Here is a 23,517-nt window from a genome sequence, read left to right as displayed (position 1 = left end):
TTTTATATATGAGAAACTGAGGCACAGACAGGTTTATTGCTTGTACAATAGTGTAAGTAGGAAGCAACAGAAACTTAGTTGGTCCTGAGACCTAGACCCTTACCCCATGTGAGGCTTCTGTGCACGTCCCTCGCAGGTGACAGAGTCAGGCAGCCCAATAAGGAGTGGTGGGTCTAGTGTGACACAGACAGCTGGGCTGCACTTAACACATGGGGCCCCTCCCCCACGGGTGCAGTTAACCTGCTATGCCAACTTTTTAAGAGAAACCAGAAACTCCGTTGTTTATGCAAAATATTTGTCTTTGTTTGTTTTTGGTGCCGAGGATTGAACCCAGGAGTGCTTAACCACTGAGCCACATCCCAGCCCTTTTTATTTTTATTTTGAGACAGGGTCTCGCTAAGTTGCTGAGGCTGGCCTTGAACTTGCGATCCTCGGGCTTCAGCCTCCTGAGTCTCTGGGATTACAGGCATGTGCTGCTAGGCTGGTTCCCCACTGTGTTCTTAACACCCCTCCCACCACCACCACAGCTACTTGGAAGGTCCTGGAAGGTTCCTAAGAAGGCTGAGTTACGTAGATATGGAGATTTGCACCCATTCATTTTCCCCAAAGAACAGAGTCCTTTTGGAATAAGAAGAGCAAAATAAAAAATCAGAGATTTTGCTTTTGGACAAAACGAGCCTCTGGGTGTGATGGCCAGGAGGCGGCTTCAGACTGTGGCCAGGCCAGTGCTCACCTTGGTCACCGTGTAAGTCCCCAGAAGGTTCAACTCCAAAAGCTGCCGGAATCCCTGGGCTGAGGTCTCCTCCAGCCACTGCGGGGGTGGGTCTGCGGGGAGAGGAGGAATGAGCCCTGCCTGGGAGGATGGGGAGGGGACCTGGGATGGGGAGGGAAGGGGACAAGGGACAGGGCTGCCTTGTGGGTTTGTGAGAAGGCAGCTTGTGGCGGCAGAAGGCTGGCCTTGAAACTCAGTCCTGTCACTTCCTGGCTGGGTGACCGTGGGCAAGCCCTGGTCCCTCTGTGCCTCAGTTTCCTCATCTGCTGAACGAGGACGATGTCTCGTTCTTGGGCCTACAGATTTCATGAGTCAGTGTTTGTCCCTGACAAGTGGCACCATAAGTGTGTTGGCTATACAAACAGAAGGAAGCGGCGACAGTAGCAGAGGGAAGAAAAATCCACCTTCAGAGTCAGGAGCTGGTAAGACACCAAGTGAGAACCGCAGGAACCCACAAGAATGGAAAGAGGGGACCCTGGACGCTCCAAGGCCCCGGGAGACACATGGACCAAGGGACAGAGACGGAAAGCAGACCAGAGAGGGCAATATTGACTCTTACTCCCCAGATGCCACATGGTCGCCTCACTTCTCCCAGGGACCTGGACAAACATCTTGTGAGAAGCCTCCCCAACAGCCTGTCCACTAGCCTGCCAGGTGGTCAGTGGACTTTCTCTTTTAATTTTTAAATGTTGTTTATTTATTCACTTTGTTAGTGGGGGTTGAACCCAGAGGTGCTTTAAAACTGAGCCACATCCCAGCCCTTTTTAATTTTTCATTTAAGACAGGGAGGGTCTCACTAAGTTGCTTAGGGCCTCACTAAATTGCTAAGGCTAGTCTTGAACTTGTTATCCCTTGTCATCCTCCTACCTCAGCCTCCCAAGTCGCCACTGCACCTGTGGTCCGTCTCAAATTTTCAATCTTCCTTCCTCAGCCTCCAGAGTCACTGGGATTACAGGTGTGCACCACCACACCTGGCCAGCTTTATTTTAATTCCTGACCACACTATCATATAATAGATTCTCATTATTCTTGACAGATATATTCTAAGGGATCATCACAAACCCTAGGTTCGAGAACATTCACCCACGGCTCCTGGAGGAAGCCTGAAGAGCTAACAGAGAGAATAACAGAACATTTGCATACATATCCATGTGTGCAAGCCTACAGATCTGTACACTGATATTAACTAGCACAGACGATAATCTTAAATCTCGAGAACCACCTGTGCTGGTAGACTATTTTATCAACCAGAACAAAGAGCACAAAGTGTTAGGGGACTTTCCTGAAGGTGTTCCATAATAAGGTGACAGAGTTAAGATCAAAACCAGCCCAACCAGCCCCTGAACAGGAGCCACCTGCCCAGCCAAGCCCTGCCTCCATCTAAGGGATTCTCGGTTGACAGCTGATTGACAGTCGGCAGAGTCAGCCTGTCTGATCTCTGTGGGAAATGTGAGCCACAGAGATTCAAACAACACTGTGCCTGTCCACACCTAAGAGGAGAGTTCTGTGAGTACCAATTTTGGGTTCCAAATAAATTTTAGCAAGTAGGCAAATTCACAATTGAGATTCCACAAAGAGTGAGCTGCCCGTGTCTTTTTTTTTCCTACTTCCTGATGTGAGTTCTGTGAGCACAGGGACGTTTTCCGCTTTGTTCTCTACTAAATCCCTAATCCCTAGGATGGGATGTGGCGCCTGATCATAGATGCTCAACACACATCTGTTGAACAGACAAAGGACATAGAGGAACTAATACCTGATATATTTTTTTTCAAATCCTGACAATAATCTAGAAGGAACAAACAGTCAAGAGAGGGTGAATCCACCTGGGAAGGGCAACTCCTCTGCTATTGCCTCGATGGGCAACCCCAGGAGAAAGGATGCAGTCTCTGAGCCTTGGTTTACCACCCAGGGGCATTCTCAGGAAGGATGGTCCTTAAACTGATGGATATTTCCCTTGGAAGCCACCGCAGGGAGTCCAGGAACTGTACACCAGGAAGACATCTCCAGTGTCACTGGCAGAGCTCAGGACCATCAGCCAGATGGTCAGTGGACACGAGCAAAGTGAGGCTACCAGGTCCCAGTTGTATGCCTGAGGTGGTCACAGTGATTATGGGGCTGAGCAGTTTCCCTCCAGCAGTGATCCCAACACTCTGTGGGACAACGGTGATGACTCCCATTCTAGACATATGGAAACTGAGGCGGGGGAGGCTCGGGACTGGGGACACAGTAGAGACTAGGATTTAAGCCAAGGCCTGCGGGTACCATAGCTGAACTGTCCTGTCCAAGAAGATAGAAAGGGGGATGGGGACATCAGGGGTGGGGAAAGGGGAAACTAAGGGACAGGAGGAGGAGTTCAGGGCCAGGAAGTGGGTGGCACAGCGCAGAGGGGCCCTACGCTGGCAACTCACGGTAGCCAGCATTGTTGACCACACAATCCAGGTGGCCAAATCGCAGGATGGTCTCGGAAATCAGGGTCTGAGGAGGAAGGACAAGTCCTGTGATGAGTGCTATGGTGCCCACCTCAGAGGGACCAGGGCCCCAGAGCAAGGCGGGGAGAGAGCTAGGTGCACTTCTGAGGGGACAGGAGCCAGAGCAAGGGGGTGCCCAGGATTACCAGGAATGACACACAGGAGACAGGAGGCCAAGGGACCAGAAACCAAGGCTGGTCACAGCTGCACTGAAGCTGTCAGTGCAGAAACCTGGGGCAGTGGGGGGCCAGAGACCCAGACAGAAAGAGAGGGGGACAGAGAAGCTGGGGGGGGGGCTGGCAGAGAGAGACTCAGAGAGCTGATACCGGGAGATGCTGACTAAAGGAAAGGCGCGGAACCCAGAAACGGGAGGGGAAATGTCACAGGAGGCCTGCTTGACAGGAGATAAAAGAAGAGCATCCAGGAGCACGTGACATGGCTAGCACAACCGGAAAGAGCACTGGGCTGACACCTTTGGGACCAGAAGGATTTAGCCAGATCAGGAGAGATGGAGGGAACAGTAGCATAAACCCAGGGAGGAGAACAGGGCCAGAGAGAAGGATGCTCTCACCTTCACGTCTTCTTCCTGAGTCACATCACAGGGGATAAAGACGGCTCCAGGAAGCTGCTGCTCCAGGGCCTGGCCACCTGACACTGCAGGGAGAGAGAAGCTGGGCCTGGACGCGGGGGTCTGAGGGAGGAGGCTGGGGCCTGGACCCCTGGGTCTGAGGGAGGAGGGCTGGGGGGAGGGCTGAGGGGCCCTCACTCACCATCCTTGTCGCAGATAACCACTTGGGCCCCACTGTCCACTGAGAACAGAAGAGATCAGGTTGGGGGCCCTATAGACCTTGGTCAGGGCCTCTGCTGCCCTCTCGTGGTCACTCCCCGCCCCCCACTCTTGTCCCGGGTCTCCAGATGATGCCCGAGGACAAAGGGCAGAGCCTTAACACAGATTCCCCTTTGCCCCTCTAGGTGCCTGCTGGGGCTGCCAGGGCCTTATTTATGGGATCCATAGTACGCCCCAAACCTGCAAGAGACATATCCCCGGATCACCACTTTGCAGCTACAGTAACATATCCAGAAAAAGGGAAATAACTGCTTTTGGAGACACTGCCAACAATTCGTGTCTTTGGCCATCCATGGGCACCCTTCGTTACCAATTACAAATTGACTTTTATAAGAAACCGGAGTTTTTTCTTCCCACTGCTCCCTCACCCCCCAGTTATCTTCCTCTTTCCTTCCATCCCTACTCTCTTAGACCCCAAAGTGCGGAGCAGCCAGACCCTCACTCACCGAAGGCTCTTGCGATCCCAGCTCCGATGCCGCGCCCGCCCCCGGTCACAATCACCACCTTCCCGGCATAGCGCGTTCCCGCAGCCATTCCCGGCCAGTCAGTCTCTGTCACTCAATGAGTGACTTTCCACCTCTGAAGTCCAGGGAGGCCGAGGGATCGAACCATAAATAGGGGCTAGATCTTTGAAGCCCGACCCCGGGGGGCGTTGCCAGGGAATCCAGAGACCTAGGAATTTGGTCCCAGCCCAACTCTCCTCCCTCAGACCCGGGAATCAGGGTTCCAGCCCCTCCAGCCCCAAATTCAGTATTCCTGAGGTTCAGCCGCTGCACACCTAAGCCAGGACGCAATGTATTCATTCCCTGCTCCCTGCTCCTCAGACGGCCCAGTGTCGCAACCCCAGACAGACAGACAGAAACTATTCACTAAAAGTTCAAAGTTTTAATGCAAATTTGGACATTGTTGGGGAAAATCAAAGGTTGGCCGTAAAGCCACGCCCCTCCCAGGTGGGGACCAGATCACGCCCCCAGGTTCCCGACACAGTCCGGCTCTCCCGCTGGTCCTCAAGGCCACGCCCCCACTCTCCGATTGGCTGTCGCATTTGAGCGGGTCAGAAGCTGGACTGGAGCAACGTGACCCTCAGTGGCCACGCCCCCTCCTCTTGAGTCTGGGCGGGAGGGGCGTTCCCGGAGTCCCACGTGGGCTCCCAGTGGGCGGGGCCTCCACCACGCCCATTACCGCCGCGCGAGAATCCCGCGGAATCGGAATTAGCCATCGGAGAGCATCTTGGGTGAGAGGTCACCTGGAGAGTGGGGTCCGAAGGAGGCGGCGGCGCCGGGGGGAGAGGCTCTCCTCGCGAGTCCACATTTCCATCTGGAGAGGCTGCGTCGGGGATGAGCATGGCAAACTTTGGGACTCAGCCCTCCTCTCTCAGACCCAAGAGACAAGGACTCAGCTTTCCTCCCTCAAACTCAGAGTCCCCACCACAGCCCTCCTCCCTCAGACCAGGGAGTTTGACCCTCAGTCTATTTCAGGTGCCATCCCCCCAGCCTACTTCTCCCCCTCTCCCTAATGCCCCCATCCTGGTCCCTCTTGCCTGGGATTTGGAACTTCCAATTCTTGCCCGGCTCTTTCTTTGCCACGACTAAGAATTCCCAGACCCCCCCCCCCCCTCCTCACAGAGCCTAAGAGTCCGCGCCTCAAGCTCACCCTTCCCTAAACCCCAGGAGTCCAGATCCGCCATCCCTCACCTGTCATCATTCTGTGCCACTGCGACGCCTCAGTGGCCAGGGCTTGGGAGAGGCTAAGGACCCGCTCCCGGTGGCCTTCGGAAGTCGGCAAGTAAGGGGTAGTGTTCCTAGGACTAGACGAAAGAGAAGATGGGGAGCAGGTATGGTGGGGGCGCCTGTTCTGGGAGTTGCAGTCCATAATACATGTCCCCAAAGAACTTTCCACACAACCCGGTGTATTATGGGATGTTTAGTCCAATCAATTTTACAGGAATTGGGTTTGATACCGCCAAGAGACTTCTTGAAACTGCAGTTCTCATTGTTTATCCAGGGCTTCCTGTCTTGTTTCAGATGCCCCAGAAACTCAAGAGGCTTTAAAAGTTTTGCCACTTGCAATTCAGTACTCAGAAGACTCTCATGACAGTGCTACTCACCTCCCCTTTTGCGAACAGATTTCCCCGTTCCCTTCATCCACCCTCTGGTTCCTTACCTACTCCAGGACCCTGAGCTTCTGAGCCATTTTGCAGCTCCTAGGACAGACTGGAAAGGAATTGTGGCATTAGATTCCTGGCCTGGAAACCCCACTTCTCATTTTGAGGCTGAAGTAGAGGAAGCAGGAAGAGGCTATGAAATCCGATGGGCCGGATGTGGTGGTGCACGCCTGGCCTGTAATCCCAGCAGCTCAAAAGGCTGAGGCAGGAGGATCACAAGTTCAAAGCCAGCCTCAGCAATTTATCAAGGCCCTAAGCAACTTAGTGTCTCTAAGTAAAATATTTAAAAAGGGCTGGGGATATTGCTCAGTGGTAAATTGCCCCTGGGTTCAATCCCTAGTACTCAAAAAAAAAAAAAAAAGACTTTTTACTATCCCACCCCTCACCCCCTAACCCTAGGCCACTCACCTTTTGCTCCAGGTCTGCCTGGCGTCTGGCTGGGGACAGTGTCCTCCCTAGAGTGAGCAGCCGGGGGGAGGTGGGGCGTGGGAGAGGCCGTCCACACTCCTGGTTCCTGCGAATACGCTCCAGCTGCTCCTGAGCACTCATCCGAGGCCGGGTTGTGGGGACCTGGGGAGAGGAGAAGTACCCTATGCCCCAGCCTTGGGCCTCCTCCTTCTTCTTCCTGACCTCCTGGCCTGTGGTCTGACCTTTGCCAGTAAGTTCACCACAGCACTTAGAGGGGTCTTTCTACACCCAGAGATGACACTCTCTCTCCCTTGCTCAAGCCTCCTGTGGCACCCATACAGCCAGCAAAGGCTTTTGAGGCCCTGTGTGGCCTAGCCCCCACCTACCTCTCTGGTCTCACCCTGTGGAAGCCCAAAGCCCCAGCAGGGGGTGTCCCAGACACATCAAGCTTCTTCCCTTTCTAGTCCATGGGACTTGAGTTGCTTCTCTGAACTCTGGCAACTGAATTGTCAAGATTATTTTGGGACAATCTCAGGATTTAATGATGCTTTCTTGACCTCTCTGTTTCTTTTGTCCTCAAAACCAGAGGGAATGGGCTGTGTTCAGTGATAGAGCCTTTGCTAAGCATGTACACACCCTGGTTTCCATCCCAGCAAATATAGAAATATTTGGTGAAGGAACGAACAGATGAATGAATAAAGAACTTGCTATTTTCAACCCTTTAGAGACATTCATCTCTTTTAATCCTCTAGGTGGTAGGAATTGCAATTAGCTCCATTTTACAGATGAAAAATAGAGGCACAGAGAAGTTTAATCTGACCTAAAGCCACACAGCTTAGGAGTGGTAGAGATAAATTTGGTCTCAATGATCTGAATAAATCATGTGCTTTCTGCTTTGAGTGTGGCTTTGGAATTCTCCTCTCCCAGCTGTTTCCCCAGGATTTGGGAGTCTGTGGTCGTTAGATCATAGGGTTACGAGGCAGACCTAAGGGGGGCCCACATATGGCCTACCTTGGTTCCCAGTTGCGGAGAAGTGGGGCGGCGACCCTCAGGACTAGAAGCCCGGGAGACCCTCGGAGATCCAAGACCTGGCAGGACAAGGGACTTGGTGAGGTTAGAACACAAGGAAACTCCCACTCCAGCAGGATGCTCACCTGACCGAGGGCTGGCAAAGTCTCTGTCACCTCCAGGGGGCCGCCCCCAGTCAGCCTCAGGGGACCGAGGGGAGCTCAGTTCCAAGGACTCAGGCAAACTCTGGAGGGATCAGAAAAGGAGAATAATTATTATTGTCATCATCATTATTATTATTTTTTTTTTTTGGTACTGGGATTGAATTCAGGGGCACTCAACCACTGAGCCACACCCCCAGCCCCTTTTTGTATTTTATTAAAAGACAGTGTCTCACTGAGTCACTTAGTGCTTCGTTTTTGCTGAGGCCAGCTTTGAACTCGCAATCCTCCTGCCTCAGCCTCCCGAGCTGCTGGGATTACAGGCATATGCCACCATGCCCAGTATCTCAAAGAGAGTGGAGCTGGGTTCTGAACCCAGGTCTTCTGGATTCATGGTCTGAAAGTCAATGCAAGCAGAAGCTCTAACCCAGCTATGACAATAATTGTCCCGGCTTTTGGGGGGCCAAGTCTGTCTCTCCACCTTGGGGATTAAGATTAGTGGTGTCTAGTAAGTGCTTTTTTATTTTATTTTATTTTTTTTTTTTTACTTTTTAAAGTTGTAAATGAATACAATACCTTTATTTATTTATTTTTATGTGGTACTGAGGATCGAACACAGCGCCTTACACTTGCTAGGCAAGTGCTCTACCACTGAGCCTCAACCTCAGTCCTAGTAAATCCTTTTTAACAAATGCCTTTCCTCATGCCTGTAATCCCAGGCACTCAGGAGGCTAAGACAGGAGGATTGCAAGTCCAAGGACAGCCTCAGCAACTTAATGAACCCTCTTTCAAAATAAAAAATAAAAGGGCTGGGGATGGGCTGGTATTGTGGCTCAGTGGTAGAGCACTTGCCTAGCATGTGTGAGGCACTGGGTTTGATTCTCAGCACCATGTACAAATAAATAAAATAAAGGTCCATTGACAACTAAAAAGTATTTTTTAAAAAAGGCTGAGGATGTGGCTCAGTGGCAATGCTTTGCCACAATATGCAACTATTCACATAGCATTTATTTGTCTTAGGTATTGTAAGTCACCTAGAGATGGTTTTAACTACATAGGAGGAAGTGCATACATCATATGCAAACACCACATCATTTCTATAAGGGGCTAGAGCACTGAAAGATTTTGGTCTCCACAAGGGATCCTGGAACTAACCCTTGCAGATACCCAGGGGCATCTATATAACAAACAAGGAAAGAAGGGCTCTCAGAGTTGAAGATACCTTGCTGGGAGCCATTAGCCAAGTAGGTATGACAGTTTCCTTGCCAGTGTACCCCATGTTGCAGTGACATTGAATGTAGGTGACCTTGCTCAAGGACCAAGGCGGATTAGGGCGTTCCCGGTTTAGGTTCCAGGTTTAAGGTTTAAGATTATTCCTGCTGGGAATAGGGCGTATCCTGCTGCCTGAGTTCCCCTTGAGTTCTCACGGGATTCAGACAGTATATTTTGGAGATAGAAGCCCAGTGGTGGTGGATTTGGGCAGAGAACGTGGATTTGGGCAGAGAACGTGGATTTGGGCAGAGAACGTGGATTTCCCCAGAACGTGATTGTAGACGGCTGGTGTGAGTTCGGGAATAAAGAGTTGCTGTTTGAATCTACAAGCTGTGTGGTGGCTTGTGATTGTGTGCCCAGCCAGACTGCGGCAATACCTGCCTGAAGTTGGTTAAGTGACCAAGGGAGAAGAAAAGAGGTGGTTGGGGGAACAGGTTGGACCAGGGACATAGGAGACAGAAGCAGAGTCTTACCTCCCTCTCTGAGGACTCCTCGCCTTGGAGTGCAGGGGATGGGGAGTCAGGCTCAGTGTGGGGGAGTGCTTTCTGAGGGCCACCCAGACCAGCCAGCGTGTCTTCTACCATCCACAGCTGCTGCTGAGCCGATGCTCTGTCCTGGGGGAAGGAAAGGATTAGTTACTCCAAGTTGGGAAAATGCAAGGAGGGTTACAGCTGATGGGTCATGTGAGGGTGTGAAAGGAGCTTGGCCATGTTTATGGAGTCAGGTCCCTCCTCCCAGTATGGAAATCCAATTTAATAGAGAGGACTGTCTTTCTGTACTGTTCTGCAGTAGTGCTTCTATCCTGAATAGATGCCATAAATATATGGAAGTCTGTTTCTGAACACCTGATTCTAGTCCTTTGGTGTATTTGTCTAATCTCGTGATGATGCAACATGAATCATCTTATTAACTATTGCTTTATCCTCAGACTTGACATAATAGTTGTGTTGGTCCTTGAGCTTTGTTCTTGGAGATGTCTTGGCTATTCCTGGCCTTCTGTTCTTTCAGATACAATTTAGGACCAGCTTATCAATCTGCACAGAGAAACGTTCCAAATTTGTACCAGGATTGCAGATCCCCACTGGGGAAAGAGACACCACATGTTCACACTAGTGTCTTTTCTATCCTTGAACATGGTAAATCTCTCTATTTCTATAGACCTTTGCTTTTTCTTAATTATGTTTTGTGGTTTTCAAAGTAGATGCCTTGCATATTTTTCACTAGATTTATTCTTAGGTATTCAATTTTTTCATGTTATTTTGAACTCCTATTTTCAACATTCCTTTTATAATTGTTTGGCATGAGTAAATAAAAAGACAATGACTTTTGCACATTAACCTTTTATTTTAGTGACCTATTTATAGACATATTATATCATCTGAAAATAAAATACTCTTTACTGTATTTTTCTTGTTCATTATTTATTTATTTTTTGGTGCCAGGGTTTGAACTCAGGGGCACTTAACCACTGAGCCACATCCCAGCCCTTTTTTGTATTTTATTTGAGACAGGGTCTCACTGAGTTGTTTTGCACCTGGCTAAGTTGCTGAGGCTGGCTTTGAACTATGATCCTCCTGCCTCAGCCTCTGGAGCAGCCACCTGCTGTTTATTTTTTGATACTGGGAATCGATCCCAGGGGCACTTTACCACTGAACCATATCCCCAGGCCCTTTTTATTTTGAGGCAGGGCACTTGCTAAATTGCTTAGGGTCTCACTAAGTTGCCAAGGCTGGCCTTGCATTTGGCATCCTCCTGCCTCTGCCTCCCCAGGGTGGGCCATGCAGGTCGACATACATCTCTCTTATTAGATAAGTTTACTTCTGTTCCTGTTGTACTGAGAGCTTCTGTTATGAGTAGGGGGGGAACTTTGATAAATATTTTCCAGATTTTATGAAGATGATTATGTGGTTTTTCTCCTTTGTTTTGTTCAGTGTGGCAAAATATACAGAGTGATTGTCAAAGGTTCAACTACCCGTCTATTCCTGTAATAAATCCAGCTTGGAAGTCATGTATTGTTCTTTTATATACTGCTGGTGCTGAGCCAGATTTAACTCCAGTGGGCAGGAGAAGAGGTAAGGGGCGGGTTTTAGGATGAGATGGGAGGGGCTTAGCGTGAAGAGGGTGGAGCAAATCTATGAGAACGCATTTAATACAATAAGTCGATGTTTTTAACTAAAAATGCATGAATTATAGCTGAGTGCATAGACAGAGAATAAAGAAGCGAGTCTGAGGCGAAGCATTGGGGCTTATATTTTTAGAAGCAGGGCTTAAATTAAGGGGTTGGGTTTAGAATTGGAAACTCCATAGGATAAATTTAACGGCCACATTCAAGAAGCAGGGTGCCGGACAAGAACTTGCCAGAGGGAGACGGGGCTGAGGGTGGTGTTTTGGCAGAGGGGCGGGGCTTCCACAGGAGAGGAGAGATTTAGAACCAGAGAGGGGACTGGATGTGAATCTGAAAACCGGTCTTAACTACAATAAGGGGCTTAGACTGGAGGGTTGGGGCGGGGCTTGGTGAGTGGGCGGGGCTTGGACTCTGGATGGAGTTGGAGGGGGTACTTAAATGATGAAAGGGTTTCCGGCAGATCTTGGAGGGGAGAGTGGTGTTTAGGGGGTAGGAGGGGAGGTACCTGGGGGGAACCGAGGTGCAGCAGGTATTCGAGGGTCTCTCTTAAGGTGCCCAGTTCCTGCTCCAGGCCACTGTATGTGTCCCAAACCCGCTCTCGCTCCTCAGGTTCCAGAAAGGGAGAGACAAGGTTAGCATCCCCACCAGCCAGATCTTTCCCCATTTTTTTCCCAGTTGAGGAGGAGGAGGAACGGAGGCCTGGGCCCCGGGCCTCTGGGGTCATAAGGACCACAATCCCCATGAGCCTTGCCTCTTGGACTACCGGGAACCCCAGAGTCTATATGGATCCTGCAATTTCAATGAACTGCTAGTGTAGACCAAAAACCAGTGTTCTCTGGATTCCTGAGTTACTAGTGCACTCTCTTAGCATGGTGGAATCTACAGATCTAATGAATTCCTGAGACAGTCAAGACCACAACACCTATGCTCACGGGGCAGCAGAAAACTCCTAGCCAATAATAATAATGATAGTAATAATAATAATGGCTAACATGTATTGAGCATGCTCAGTATGCACCCCTTTCATTCCTGTGAGGCAGTACTGTTTTTGCCTCCACTTTAGAGATATTTAAATATTTAAAAATGTTTCTCTATTGTTTACAACTAATAATAATTACAGCTAACAATTACATATTGCTTGCCAAGTACCAGGTACTTTACTAAGTGTTAAATATGCATTCATTTACATAAGTTAATGTAATCCTCACAATGACTCTATGAAGTAAGTACAGAGGATGGAACCCAGGGCCTCAACAAGGCTAGGCAAGGGGTCTGCTACTGAGCTACGTCCCCAGCCCAGTAAATAATATTTTTATCATTCAAGAGTTGACATAGGAGGTTAACTAAAGTCCAGAGGGTTTCATAGCTTTTCTAAGGTCACAAAACCCCTGTGGGAGGCAGCTCACCTAATGCCAGGAAACTATATCAAAATCAGCCTCTGTGATTGAGACTCCAGATTCAATCCCCAACATTAAAAAAAAAAAAAAAAAAGTCACCCCCTTAAGCTGCTAAATTAAGTTCTTCTATTGCTGGCTGCTTGCCCTTTGCCCTTTACAATGATCAAGATCACTGGTTTAAAGTTGGGGTGATGGAATTTTCAAGAATTATGTGCCTGTGAGCCCTCACATTCTCTGGTAACCGCCTGCACAGTTCTGGGCCTCCTGGGAGGGAGGAGTACCCCTTTCCCCACGCTCACCTGGGTCAGGTGACAAAGGGCAGCTCTCACACTGACCAGCCGGTCCTGCAGCAGGCGCTGGCGACCCCAGGCCTTCCCAGGACCCACAGCCTCCCTGCCTGCCTGACCCAACTGCTGCCGGGTCAACTCCAGGGCGGCCTCTAGCTGCTCCTGTAGAGAGGGGAAGGTGGTCAGACCTGGGAAGCCACACCTGGCCCCAGAGTGAGAGGCATCCCCCCAAATCCTCGACATCCAACAGCATCCTAGCTTCCAGTCAGAAAGTGGTAGGGGCAGTTGAAGAGGCCAGTCAGAGGCCCCTGCCCCGCCTGGCACCTTCTCCTCCTGCCTCTGGTCTATGTCCTCCTGCAGCCTCCTCAGGAGCCGGTCCTGCCCACACAACTTGGTCAAAAGAGTCTGGAAAAAGAGAAAAGAGACTCTTTATGTGTCCTGTCTGCCTCTCCTGCTCCACAAACTATCTAGAACATTCTCTTTATAACTCAAGGAACTCAGCAGGGGTTGGATCAGGAGAACTTACGTCTGTCTCCAGGCTTTGGTGGAAGTTTGAGTCCAGGGGGGGACCTGGCTAAGAAGAAGAAAAGTCAAGGGTCAAAGGCAAGTCCTTGGGGCTGGGGATGTGGCTCAAGCAGTGGCGCGCTCGCCTGGCATGTATGCGGCCCCGGGTTCGATCCTCAGCACCACATACAAACAAGAGATGTTGTGTCTGCCGAGAACTAAAAAATAAATATTAAAAAAAAATTCTCTCTCTCTCTCTCTCTTTAAAAAAAAAAGGCAAGTCCTTAATGTAACACAACCCTATGCCGAGACGTGTCTCCACCAACAGACACCCCTCTTCTGTTAGCTTGCTGCTAAGCTTTAGCAAATCTTTTAACAGGAGCTTAAAGCTTGTTTTTCCTAAAAGCACTGATTCTTCACTTGGGCCTAAAGACCAACAAGTAACCAAAAACAGGATAAAAGCTTGGCATCTGTGCCTCCATGTTGCATCTGCCTCCTTTCACTACCTTCAATGTGAACTCTGTACATAACCAAGGTAAGAGTAATTTGGATATTTCCAAGATTTACAGAGACATCATAATCAACAGGCTGTCAACTACCTATTCCAGACTGCCAAAATGGCACCTCAGAGTCTTCAATCATTGCCCCAAACCTGAAGGAGGGCCCATTATCAACCTAACTAACTCCAACTTGTCTTTCTGATTTTTTTCTTTCTCTGAGTCACCACCAAGTCCAGGTCTAGTAGATCAAGATCTTGTGATAAGAGTCAAAACTAACCCCCCTAAACTTTCTTATCTCTGACAAAGCTCCCTATGAGCTATGCTGATGCTGAGATCATTTTCAAGCAGACCACTGGCCACTGGCTCACAGAGACTGTCCCAACCTTGCCTTGTTCTTTTCCTATGCAACCCCAAGACTACAAGACTACAAGACTACACCTTGAAGACAGGCGCTATTTTTTTTTTAAGTTGTAGATGGACACAATACTTTCATTTTTATGTGATGTTGAGGATTGAACCCAGGGCCTCATGCATGCTAGGCAAGTGCTCTACCACTGAGCCACAACCCCAGCCCTATTTTTTGTCTTTTAATAGAGAAATTTTAGATGTTTTCAATATGACTGAGAATAAAACAAAGGTCTCATTAGTAGTGCTACAGTTTAACATAGTATCAAAGATCCTGGCTAATGCTATCAGAAAAGGAAAGGGAAATAAAAGGAGAAGTGAGGACAGGAAGAGAGGAAGGAGAAAGAATCTTCATCATCTCCATATGAAATGCTCATTTACCCAAAGGAACCAAGAGAATTGAGACGTGACTGGGAAAGAAAGAGAACTCAGCAATGCTGCTAGATGTGAGTCGAAGCTGAAAAAACCCATAACATTTGCTGTAACTCAACAAGTACAAAGTGTCTAGCAAAATAAGGGATCATTTAATAGGTATAAAAATAACCAGAAGAATTCAAAGCAGGGCCTTGAAGAGATATTTGCACACTTAGGTTCATTTCAGCATGACTCATAACAGCTAAAAGATAGAAGCAAACCAAGTGTCCATCAGTGGATGGATGGAAGACACAATGTGGTGTATATACACATGCAATCGACTATTGTTCAACTTTAAAAAAGAAGGAATGGCTGGGCACAGTGGGGCATGCCGGCAATCCCAGCAGCTCAGGGGGCTGAGGCAGGAAGATTGTGAGTTCAAAGCCAGCCTCACCAACTTAGTGAGGCCCTAAGCATCTAAATATAATATAAAAAAAGGACTGGGGATATGGCTTAGTGATTAGTTGCCCCTGGGTTCAATTCCAGCACTTTGAAAAAAAATTAAAATTCAAAATAAACAAAAGTAGTGAATTGGTCAATTTTATTTGCATGTTTTTTTCTCACAATAAAAAAATGATATAAATAAAATGACTTTTTAAAAACAATTACCAAGAATTGAGAAGTTACCCTAAGTGAGATGACACAGGATCTCTCTGCTGGACACTTTAAAACTTGAATAAAAGATCCTGATGATTATCTGAATGAACAGATTATCTGAATGAACACTCCCTTATCTGTGACCTTCACTATTGTGAAGAAGATGGGTCCTCCCTAATCGATTTATAAATTCAGCATAACCCCAAAAAAATACCAGTTGGGAGTTTTGAGAAACCCAGTAATGAACATGGGCTTTCCTGGGGTTGTGATCTATATGATAAGGCTCTAAAGGTATTTTTTAATGAGGAAGATGGAGATTTGGGGTTGTCACAAAAGCAAATAAATGGACCAATGGGGCAGAATTAACAGACGACAATCCATGTACACATGACAAAAGTGGCTTCATGAGTCAATGACAAAAAAAAATGGATCCTTAGATCCAAGGTTCCACAAAAGCTGGCTTCCTGGTGGCCAGGAATGCACTTGGACTCCTATCTCAACAGGGCCTGTTACTCCAGAATGCTCTTCCTGAGCAGCTGCATAACATGCCTCATTGCTGGGGAGTGACTCCTAGACCCCAAAAACCCAGAACCCTGACTTTGCTAAATTTCACTTTAGGGTTTGTCCCCCAAAGCCACAATAAGGCACAGGCTTGGGCCCTGAGCTGTGCTACTGCCCTCAATCATCCCCCAACCCCGCCCCCAAGTGCCACAGAAGAGCAGAAGACCAGACATCAGGCTTCATTCCTGGCCGAGGAGCAGGGCTGCTCATGGTCTGCAAGAAGCTTTGCAAAGGTCCCAGAGCTAGGGATTCCGCTGTACCCAGACCCAGACGAGAGCTGGCCTCAACTACAGCTTGACTGCTAAATGTCCTCCCCACTGGACACGATGCCCACACCAATACCTCAGTCTTGCTGGCAGAAAAGATGTCATCTATGCTACTGGGGCAAAGAAGGGGACAGCAGTGCCTCAAATCTGCGCTGCTCTGTCTGGACCTGTTACTTAAGAAATTCTTAATGGGGTGGTACATGCCTGTAATCCTAGAGGATCGGGAGGCTGAGGCAGAGTTTAAAACCAGCCTCAGGAAAAGCAAAGCGCTAAGCAACTCAGTGAGACCCTGTCTCTAAATAAAATACAAAATAGGGCTGGGGATGTGGCTCAGTAGTTTAATGCCTCTGAGTTCAATAACTGGTACAAAAAAAATTAAAAAATATATATGTATATAAAATAAAAAAGACTGGGAGGGGCTACAGTTGTGGCTCAGTGGTAATGTGCTTGCCTAGCACGTGTGAGAAACTAAGTTCGATCCTCAGCACCACATAAAAATAAGTAAATAAAATAAAGGTTAAAAAAAAAAAAAGACTAAGAATCCCAGGGGCTGAGGAGGCTGAGACAGGAGGATCATGAATTCAAAGCCAGCCTCAGCAACTTAGTGAGGCTCTAACAACTCAGGGAGACTCTGTCTCAAAATAAAAAAATAAATAAAACACCAAAAGACTGGGGATGTAGCTCAGTGGTAGAGCACCTCTGGGTTCAATCTGTAGTACCAGGGACAGAGGGTGTGGGGGACCCAAAGATATGTACAAGTCCTAACCCTGGGTACCTGAGAATGTGACCTTATTTGTGAATAGGGTGTTTCCAGATGTAAGTGTTGAATAAAAATTATAGGAGGCCTTTGTTTTGCACAAGGCTCCTCCACTGGGCCTTGAGAGATGAGGCTGAAACCAAAATGGAGTCTCTCACATTAAAATTCCAAGTCATGGGCTTGGGGAAATGACACATGCCAGTAATCCCAGCAACTCTGGAGGCTTACGCAGGAGAATCACAAATTAAAGCCTGGCCTCAGCAACTTATAAGACCTTGTCTCAAAAAAGAAAATTTAAAGGACTGGGGATGTGGCCCAGTGGTTAAGTACCCATAGGTTCAATCCCTGGTACCAATGATAAATAAACAAATAAAGCCACTAAGGTCGCTAAACTGTTGTAATTTTGTTCTTTGATGTAAGTTCCAATGATGTCTGGTATCCTCACACAAGGAGATAGACACAGACAGGGGCTAGAGATGTAGCTTGGGGATAAAGCACTTGCCTTGCCTGGGGAGGCCCTGGGTTCAACCCCCAGAACGTCAAAAAGAAACGCAGACTACCACACAGGAAGATAGCCACGTGATGACGGAGGCAGACACTGGGGAGATGCAGTCCAAGAACAGAAGGGGTTTGGGGCAGCATGAGATGCCAGGACAGAGGCAAGAGGAAGCAGGGCCCTGAATGTGCTGGACACCTTGACTTCTCAGCCTTCTGCCTCCAGACCAGTGAGAAAACAAATTCAGTTGTTTTCCCATACAGCTTGCTACAGCTTCAGGAGGTGACATTCCTCATGGCAAAGAAGGCAAGGGACAGGGCTCTGGTAGATTCAGGAGCCCCAGGATACCTACCAGTAAAACCATAGAGGCCCGGGTTCCAGGGGGTCTTGGGGGGAGCTGGAGATAGGTGGAGGAGCCAGATGGGGCCTGGGAAGAATATTGAAATAGAGATGTTTAGAAATTGGCATATCTGTCAGGCTTGGTGGCACCTCCTTGTCAGTCCAGTGATTCCACAGGCTGGGGCATAAGAACTGAAAATCCCAGGTCAGCCTGGGCAATTTATCAAGATCCTATTTTAAAATAAAAATAAAAGGGGCTGGAAGGTTGGGCTGGGGTTGTGGCTGAGCAGTAGGGCGCTCACCTAGCATGTGCAAGGTCCTGGGTTTGATCCTCGAGGACAACATAAAAATAAATAAATAAAATAAAGGCATTGTGCCCAACTACAACTAAAAAAGCGGGGGGGGGGGGGGGGGGAGCCTGAAAGGGCTGGAGGTGTAGCTCAGTGGTAGAGCATCCCTGGGTTCAAACACTAGTATGGAAGAAAAAAAAAGTGGCATATCTTAGCAACAAAACTCAAGAGGGTATGTCCAGAATTTTCACTGAGCTATAACCCCAGCCTTTTTTATTTTTGAGACAGCATCTCCCTAAGTTGTTTAGGGCCTCACTAAGTTGCTGAGGCTGGCCTCACACTTGAGATCCTCCTGCCTCAGCTTCCCAAATCGCTGGGATTACAGGCCTGGCAGAGTATTCTGGACTACAAGCTCCCTGGTACTTAAAGAGCAAAGACCTGAGATCAGGAGGAAGGACCGACCGTTGTGAGGTATGATGGGAGACGGGAGTCCACTCTCCCTCCTCACAGCTTGGTCCTGCTATTATGGAGTACAATTCCCATTATACCCAAGGGACATGGCCTGGAGTCCAAGAGGGGCTGTGAGGCCTGATGGGAGTTATAGTCCCCACCCCTCACCTCTCCTCTCCGTGGTCTAGGTTCTTGACTCCAGTGCTGGGGACTCCTGGGGGGCTTTCCTCCGCCAGCGTCGGAGGAGGGTCCTCGGCGAGGAGTGGGGGGACGTGATAGAGTCTGTCGCTGGGGGCCCCAATCCAGAGGAGGCCTGACATCGATGCGACTCAAGGGGGTGTGAGGTCGGGCAGGGAGCGCTGCGTCTCCCGAGGAGGGAGGGGGTCGCCGCGCAGGAGCAGAACGGGGACGCGGAAGGCTCAGAGGGGAGGGCGGGCGAGACAGGGGCGTGAACAGGCTGTCGGGAGAAGAGAAAGCGGGAGCGCTCTACTGGACCTACACCCCCTCCCCTGTCCGCCCCACTCTTCAAGACAGCCTCAAGGTCATCGCCCCTCACTGTCTCACTGTCCCTCTAGAGTCCAACCCTCCTGCATTGGGCAGATCCCGAACAATTTCTCCTTGATAACTTCTCCTTAGAACTTCTTCCCGACAGGAACCCCAGCAACTCACCGCCAATCCAGTACCAAGTGACAAGCCACGCCCCTAATCTGTTCCGGCCCCGCCCTTCCATTAAGCCACGCCCCCTCATAGCTCAGTTCTACTCACTCGGGGCTCCTAGTCCGCCGAATCCGGGGTCCAGACTGGAGGTCGGCTGTGGGGCTGGGAGTGAGCAGCCCAGGTCGGCCATGACCTCTAGAGAACCGAGCCATCTCTGGTGATTCTGAGATGCGTCCCTCTTCCCCTCTGCTCACCTCCGGGGGACCCCCGGGACCGCCAGGGCCCTCCCCACGCTGGGGACTTGCGGGTGTCCTGGGTCGCCCACTGGCGAGTGGGCACAGAAAGAAACATTACTTCTTTGAACCTCATTACAGCCCAATTCTCTTTTCACAGCAACCCACCCCAAAACGGGAATTGTGCACTATAAACCATTGTCCCCCTTTGCAGGTGAGGAAACTGAGGTCCCTAAAGTAGAAGTGACCTGTACCGGGCCGCCGAGCCCATTCAGGTAACAGGTCCAGGGAATCACGTGTCCGGCCTAAGCGTTGGGACAGGCTGGGTCAGGGCCTAAGAGACAACCTGACATTTTAAAAATATCTGGCCTTGTCTTTTCGCTGACGTGGTTTAGGTGTTAGCCTCAGTGAACCGAGACTTCTAAAGGAGTCCTTCAGAGAGAGGTGCAGATAATTCGTGGGGCGGAGCTGAGAATGTCTACTAGATCCCCTGATTGGAGGGTCAACTGGGAGGGGCAGGGCGTGGCAAGATTGTGGGCGGAGACTAGGAGAAAAGCCGTTTGCTGATTGGAAGAACCCTAAATGCCCTGGAGGCGGGGCCTGAAAGGTGGAGCCTTAGCTGGAAGGCTAGTGATTAGACATTCGTGGGACAGGTGGACCTTCACTCACCAATCTTCCCCCTCCGCGCGGGAGGCCCGGCCCAAGGCCCGCAGCCAGCCCCGCAGGTCTTCTAATGTGTCAGCCGCCAGGACATAGGTCCTCATGCCCGGATGCTCTGCCTGTGGGAGGAGAAAGCTTGGGACCCAGACCCCCGGGCTCTCAAAAAAAAAGGAGGATGCCAGGGACCCTGTGCAGGACCTTTCAAGTCCAGTAAGGATGCTCCAGTGTACGCCCACCCCATGCCTCCTGTTCCTATCAACTAGTAATCTTGGAGGATGGACGGACTCACCGTGAAGGTGAAGCGCCGCCCTCGGGGTGCTCCGGGCCCATCTGGCCTAATACTGTAGCTGGGGAGCAGGACACTTCCCAGGACACTCTCCTCGCGGCTGTCTGCAATGAGAGGGCCAGAGTCAAGGATCACATGGATCAGGAGGCCAAGAGGCTAGAGGGAAGCACGGGTGGGGAAAGGGCCTTCCAGCTGGCGCACTGACCCTTGTAATAGAAGAGGCAATGGCCAGAGAGGACGAACCAGCGACGTTTCCAAAGCCGTAGTCCGGAGCTATCCTGCGGAGAGAGATGGGAGAAAGGCCGTGGGTAGAGAGAAAGGAGAAAGTAGGTGGACACTGACCACAGAGACAGAGACCCAGAGAGAACTGAGAAGGGGACAGAGACACAAAGAGAGGGGAGGGACAGAGATGCAAGTTTAATGTAATAGATTTAGATGGAGAGCTGGAGGCCACCGTGTTCACACAGCTGGATCCGTGTTGGACTCTAAGCTCCCCCAGTTTCACATTATGCCTTTACACTTGTCTTTTCCCCCAGGACCTTCACGTTTTTTCATCTGTCAGTTGGGGATTGAGAAGTTTTAGGGAGGTTTGGATGAGACGGTATACCCCATCTCATGGGGGCAGGGGCTTTATATTTAGAGACTTGGTCCAATTATTTTGAAGCCTAAGACACAGAGAGGCTAGAAAGGTGGCACTGTGTCTTCTCATCGCCTCTCCCTGAACCACTCCACGGGCTCCAACCTCAGGCCCTTCTCCCCATCAACCTGTTCCACAGACTCCAGTATGATCTTGTAAAATTCTGAACCAGATCATGTGAGTTCCCTTTTCAAAATCAACTTACCATCCCACTTAGCATAAAGCTCATTTTCCTTACCCTACTTCACTAGTTTTCAGGGAGTTTCAAACCTGAGCACCAGAAAAGAATGTTCAAACACAGATTCCTGGGTCCCAGCCCCAGATCCTGATTCAGCAGAGCTGGGGTGAAACCTGATCATTTGCATTTGTAGCCAGGTACGCAGCCCCCAGTATCCTTTTTCTTCACACACTGATGCTACCTGTTTATGAAGCCAGCCCCGGATGTGCACAGGCAGGTTGGGATCCCTTCGGAGTGCATTGTTCCTCTTCCCAAAGGCATGGACCTTGTTTACTGCCCGAGTGGGCTTCTAAGGAGAGAAGAGGGACAGAATGAATAGGTCTCAGGATGGTATGAAATGGGCAACCCTAGGGCCTCACTCCACTGCCCTTAGAAATCAGCTCAAGGAGGGGTGAGCTGGGAGGTCAGAATTGGCGGGTGTTCATAGTGCAGAGTTGAGACAATCTTGATGGGAGGGAGGTGTTCAGAGGCAAGGAAGAGGGAAGAGGCTGTGGCACAGGAATTTGGGAACCAAGGGCCCACTGTTAAGAAGAGCATGCCCTTGGCCACCAGAGTCAGGGATGTGAACCTTTGGGATCTGAACTGGGACTATTAACTATGAGGTCCTCATAAGCAGGAGGAATTTCCATGCTGAGTCCCTGGTGAATTAAAGGTGGAAGAATGCTGTAATGTCAAAGAATGACATCCCTCAGCAATGAAGTCCAAGGTAAAGAGGAGGCTCTAAATCCTTCCAGTGTGCTCAGTTGGGGGTCACCTCTCCTGATACACAAGCATTTATAGCCAGATTGTTGCAGGGCACCCCTCCCTGGAAGTGGTGCTGACCAAGGCTAGGATCAAATCTCTGGGCTCTGAATATGGGAAACTGGATATGGCAGAAGGAAAAGGAAATGGGGTCCTCACTGGCTGGCATTATTTGGAGTGAGAGCATCTTGGGTGTCCCCAGGGGATCTCATTGTCAGAGAAGGGTCTTTCCTTATTGGGTTTCATGGGTAAATTGGGTAGAAATCCCCAGTCCTCATCAAGAGTAGCTATTATACCTCAGTTCTTAGTGGGGCCTGGGCTGAACAGTGAAATTGCTCTCTGGCTTAGAATTAGGAAAAATAGAAGGAGTGGGGACAAGAGTTGGAAGTGTCTTCACATTCTCAGCTGCAGCTGGTGGGCAATGTAGGACCTTTCCAGGTCTCGCATCCCCATGGCTAAGGATCCTTGTCCTTAACCACTGGAATCCCTAAGGTGGTACAGAACCCAGGGCTAGGAAAGGGGACAGGCAGCCCAGATCCCCACCTTCTTCCCCATCCCCACTGGGAAGCTCAGACCTGGGTGCTCAAGCTGCTGCGGGAAGAGATGGTAGAGGCGCTGCTGGCCAGGCTGAGGCTGCTCCGAGGTCGCCCCTCCTCCATCAAGGACTTGGGGAGAGAGAGAAAGGGGCTGTGTCTCGGCAGCTGACCCAGCTAGGGACAGAGACAGGGTCAGGGGCTTGGAGGTCGGAGGAGGCTGAGGAGAAAGAGCCTGTTGTTTTGAGATTGGGGGGCTGGGGGAGGCCATGGCCCGGGATTGCATACCAAGAGCAATGCCAAGAGAGGTGGGCGTCACTGGCAGCTGCGAGGAGGGGGCAGCTGTCTGCAGCCCAGTCAGAGAATAGGGGTTCCTTTATTCCTGCCCACTGAGCTCTGGCCAGGAATGTGACCCTCTCTGTGCTGAGGGACCCCATTCCCTGCCTCCTTCCCGCTACCTGTCTCCTACACTAGTCCAAACCATCCGGACCAGCTCCCCAAGCCCAGCCGCACAGTACCAGGAATGTACACCGGGCAGCCCCTCCCAGCCCAGGCAGGAAACTTACCCAGCTTTGGGGTCCCGGTGACAGGGGGAGAGGACAGTGCAGGTGAGGGGCACCCAGTCACTGTCTCCCACCTCCTCTCTCTCCTTACCTGGTCGCTGCCAATCTTTTTTGTCTCTTTGTCTTCTGTCTTGTTCTCTCTCAATCAATACCCCTCTTTTTCCTCTCTCCTTCTCACACCTCTACGTCTTTTAGACCCTCCCCACAGTCTTACCGTCTGTCTGTCTCTCCAGTCTCTGACTCTTTCAGTTTCCCCCACAATCCTTCTGTTTCTGTCCAAATCTCTTTCTGTTTCCTCCTAAATTTTTTTTCTCTCTTTCCCTTTCTCGCTCTTTCTCTGTCTTCCTCTCACTCAGTCTCTTCCTTTCTTCCTCTCTCTCTCTCTCTCTCTCTCTCTCTCTCTCTCTCTCTCTCTCTCTCTCTCTCTCTCGCCCTCCACGTCTGCTGTTTCCTCCCTTTCCCTATCGGGTTCTCCTCCTTC

The 23,517-nt window shown here is 49.9% G+C and overlaps 2 protein-coding genes across 7 annotated transcripts in view; both read right to left on the bottom strand.

Moving 5' to 3' along the window:
• Hsd17b14 (hydroxysteroid 17-beta dehydrogenase 14) overlaps window positions 1–4,957 on the bottom strand; it is an 11,128-nt gene extending 6,171 nt beyond the window's left edge. For 2 of the 3 annotated variants that reach the window (XM_027920469.2, XM_071604241.1), the window contains exons 1-6: window positions 4,866–4,957; window positions 4,534–4,666; window positions 4,011–4,049; window positions 3,812–3,894; window positions 3,181–3,247; window positions 734–825 (exon numbers count right to left, since the gene is read on the bottom strand). In XM_027920469.2, coding sequence (XP_027776270.1) covers window positions 734–825; window positions 3,181–3,247; window positions 3,812–3,894; window positions 4,011–4,049; window positions 4,534–4,621 — 369 coding nt within the window. In that variant the 5' untranslated portion in view covers window positions 4,622–4,666; window positions 4,866–4,957. The remainder of the gene's footprint in view (window positions 1–733; window positions 826–3,180; window positions 3,248–3,811; window positions 3,895–4,010; window positions 4,050–4,533; window positions 4,667–4,865) is intronic. The other variant, XM_027920471.2, reaches the window with a different exon arrangement.
• On the bottom strand, window positions 4,958–23,517 carry Plekha4 (pleckstrin homology domain containing A4). Of its 4 annotated transcripts, none has more exons than XM_071604239.1 (20): window positions 23,128–23,516; window positions 22,516–22,605; window positions 21,381–21,488; window positions 20,530–20,602; window positions 20,328–20,428; window positions 20,048–20,157; window positions 19,254–19,469; window positions 18,657–18,945; window positions 17,762–17,836; window positions 13,436–13,483; window positions 13,234–13,314; window positions 12,922–13,071; window positions 11,731–11,829; window positions 9,574–9,714; window positions 7,814–7,913; window positions 7,671–7,747; window positions 6,660–6,821; window positions 6,251–6,300; window positions 5,782–5,894; window positions 4,958–5,413 (listed from the first exon to the last, which is right to left on the bottom strand). In XM_071604239.1, the coding sequence occupies exons 2-20, from the start codon at window positions 22,597–22,599 to the stop codon at window positions 5,142–5,144; spliced, it is 2,349 nt and encodes a 782-aa protein (XP_071460340.1). In that variant the 5' UTR covers window positions 22,600–22,605; window positions 23,128–23,516; the 3' UTR covers window positions 4,958–5,141. The 4 variants fall into 4 exon arrangements, with proteins under 4 accessions (XP_071460340.1, XP_071460341.1, XP_071460338.1 ...); XM_071604240.1 differs by having other exon boundaries at window positions 7,844–7,913; XM_071604237.1 differs by having other exon boundaries at window positions 7,671–7,913; window positions 23,128–23,517.

Source organism: Marmota flaviventris, chromosome 18 (assembly GCF_047511675.1).
Source record: "Marmota flaviventris isolate mMarFla1 chromosome 18, mMarFla1.hap1, whole genome shotgun sequence".
NCBI classification, from domain to species: Eukaryota; Metazoa; Chordata; class Mammalia; order Rodentia; family Sciuridae; genus Marmota; species Marmota flaviventris.
Note: the sequence above shows the minus strand (reverse complement) of the source record. Positions and strands in the feature narration are given on the sequence as shown.